Raw genomic sequence first — 2611 nt, 5'->3', positions numbered from 1 at the left:
TCTCGTCGGCGGATGGGGGATGGTGATCGGAGGGATCACCGCGACTTCCCTGTAGCGATCCCCTGGCCCGCGCGTTATCCACGAATCTAAAGCAGTAAGCTACTATCCGAAGCAATTTTTCGTAGGACGAGTAACGAGAGGCTAAGTTGAAATCACTCAAGGCCGCGGCGCTAGCCGGGCCTGCGTGAGTCGCGGCCGCCCGTTTTTCTTCGGGTATTTCCACCGAGGTTGTTGGCCTTGAAGCTGGCCAATCGTCGCAATTCTGCGACAACCACTGCGGCCCGTGCCACCAAAGGTCGCTGTCTCTCAAGGCAGAAACAGCGATCCCCCGCGATACAATGTCCGCAGGATTATCGGCAGATCTTACGTGATGCCAGGCCTCAATTTTGGTGAGACTCTGTGTCTCCGAAACGCGATTCGCGACGAACGTTTTCCATCGGCTCGGTTCAGCCCTCAGCCAGGCCAAGACGATCGTTGAATCGGTCCAACAATATTCGCGCGCGAACTCGATCTGTAGCGCTTCCTTCACGTATGAAACAAGTCGCGCTAGTAAAAGAGCACCAGACAGCTCTAATCGCGGCAGTGACAGCGATTTCAACGGCGCTACGCGTGACTTGGCACACAATAGTCGCGTCGACCACGCCCCCTCGACCGTTTTTGACCGCAGGTATACCGTGGCCCCAAAGGCTTGTTCCGATGCGTCCGAGAAGCCATGCAATTCTATTTCTCTCGGATTGTTTGGTACCACGCGCCGCGGGATGACCACCAATGGAACCTCCTTCAGTTCAGCACGAAAGTCGTTCCATTGCGTGTGCATCTCCTGGGATAGGGTTTCGTCCCATCCCACATCTAATCGCCAGAGTCGCTTCATGATGAATTTTGCTCGGATCACGATGGGGCTAATGAGTCCGAGCGGGTCGAATATTTGCGCGATTTCCGACAGAATGGTACGCTTCGTAATCTTGTTCGTCCTATTGTCGCGGAGCGAGTACCGTAGTTCATCTGGTTCAGCGGTCCAACAGATGCCTAACGTCTTCGGATCCCTTCCAGTGTCCGCGATTTCAAAGCTAGCCGGTGTTCCGTTACGATCGCTGCCGAGCGCCCCTATGTGGTTGCTAGCCCATTTTCGCAGTGGCATTCCGGCATTGCCCAAGACCTCGGTTAATGAAGCCTTTAGTTTCACGGCCCCTTCTAAACTATCGCATCCCGTGAGCAGGTCATCCACATAGAAGTCGTGAATGATCGCACGACTAGCGAGCGGGTGCGATTGCATGCAGTCTTCCCCGATTTTCTTGAGCACGCGCGTTGCTAGAAACGATGCCGACGCGGTGCCATACGTTATGGTATTCAAATCGTAAACGCTAATGGGTTCATTGGCATTTGAACGCCATAGTATCCGCTGAAATCTACGATGGTCCTCTCGCACGCGAATTTGCCGGTACATTTTCTCTATGTCCGCCGACAGGACATACCGATGTTTTCGAAATCTAAGTAAAATAGTGACGAGATCACTCTGTACGGGCATGCCTACTAGCTGCGCGTCATTTAACGAGATCCCCGAGGATGTCTTGGCAGATCCGTCAAATACTACCCGAAGTTTGGTCGTTGTACTGGACTCCTTATAAACCGCGTGGTGGGGCAAATAATAGCCAAGTTGATTCTCTAACGAATTTTCATCAACCTTGGACATATGTCCGAGCGATTCGTATTCACGCATGAAATCTATATACCCTTGATGGAGTTCCGGGTTTTTCCTGAATCTCCGTTCCAATGAAATGAGCCGGCGCTCAGCTTGTTCCCGCGATTCCCCCAATTCTACGATTTTCTCGTCGAAGGGTATGCTGACGACGTATCGCCCGTCGTCGTCTCGACCTGTCGTGGTTCTAAAGTGCTCCTCACATTTATTGCTAGCCGCGTCGACGCTCGAGGGTTCCCGACGGCTGATCTCCTCTACCTCCCAGAAACGCGAGATTGACTCGTGCAATTGTGCATTCGTTACCGCGTGACACGTTTTTAAGCCCCCCCCTTCTCGGTCCGGCCAATATATACTACCACCTAAGACCCACCCGAGCAGCGTTTTTTGCCAGGTGAGATTTCCTGGGCCTACTCTATGCTGTCCGACGCATAGCAATCGCCAGAACAGACCGGCGCCAATCAATAGGTCGATACGATTGGGATGTTCGAATTCCGGATCGGCCGGAATGACGCCGAAAGGAATCGGGATGCCTACCTTGTTCAATGGAACATTTGGCATCATCTCGGTGATCTCCTTCAACACTAAGCACGACACCTCCGAACGAAAATTGCTACTTCGCGAGCTGATTTGTAAGCGCGCCTGCGATCTAATGGGATTCCTTGCTCCGCCTATCCCCCCCACGATCATGTTCGCGGCGGCGAGTCGGAGGCCGATTTTCTTGCAGAATCGCTCTGTGACGAAATGTGCTTGCGAACCAACCTCCAATAAAACGCGACACTCATGTTTTTTACCCGCTCTGTCCGTTACCAAAACTATGGCGGTCGATAGCACCACGCATTCGATGTGGGCCCTCCTCGAATCGGACACGCAAGATCGCACCAGGTGAGATGAGGAGGCGCTTGGTACGTTCGCGGA

General features: G+C 53.1%; 1 protein-coding gene across 1 annotated transcript in view; it reads right to left on the bottom strand.

Moving 5' to 3' along the window:
• The window catches only part of LOC108578252, a gene marked incomplete at its 3' end in the record, with an annotated part of 5682 nt that extends 3299 nt beyond the window's left edge, over positions 1-2383 (bottom strand). The window contains exon 1 of the mRNA XM_017941539.1: positions 104-2383. Coding sequence (XP_017797028.1) covers positions 104-2383 — 2280 coding nt within the window. The remainder of the gene's footprint in view (positions 1-103) is intronic.
• Positions 2384-2611: the final 228 nt, after the last annotated feature.

Source organism: Habropoda laboriosa, unplaced genomic scaffold (genome assembly GCF_001263275.1).
Source record: "Habropoda laboriosa isolate 0110345459 unplaced genomic scaffold, ASM126327v1 scaffold4229, whole genome shotgun sequence".
Classification (NCBI taxonomy): domain Eukaryota; kingdom Metazoa; phylum Arthropoda; class Insecta; order Hymenoptera; family Apidae; genus Habropoda; species Habropoda laboriosa.
This window is presented reverse-complemented; position numbering and strand designations above follow the sequence as displayed.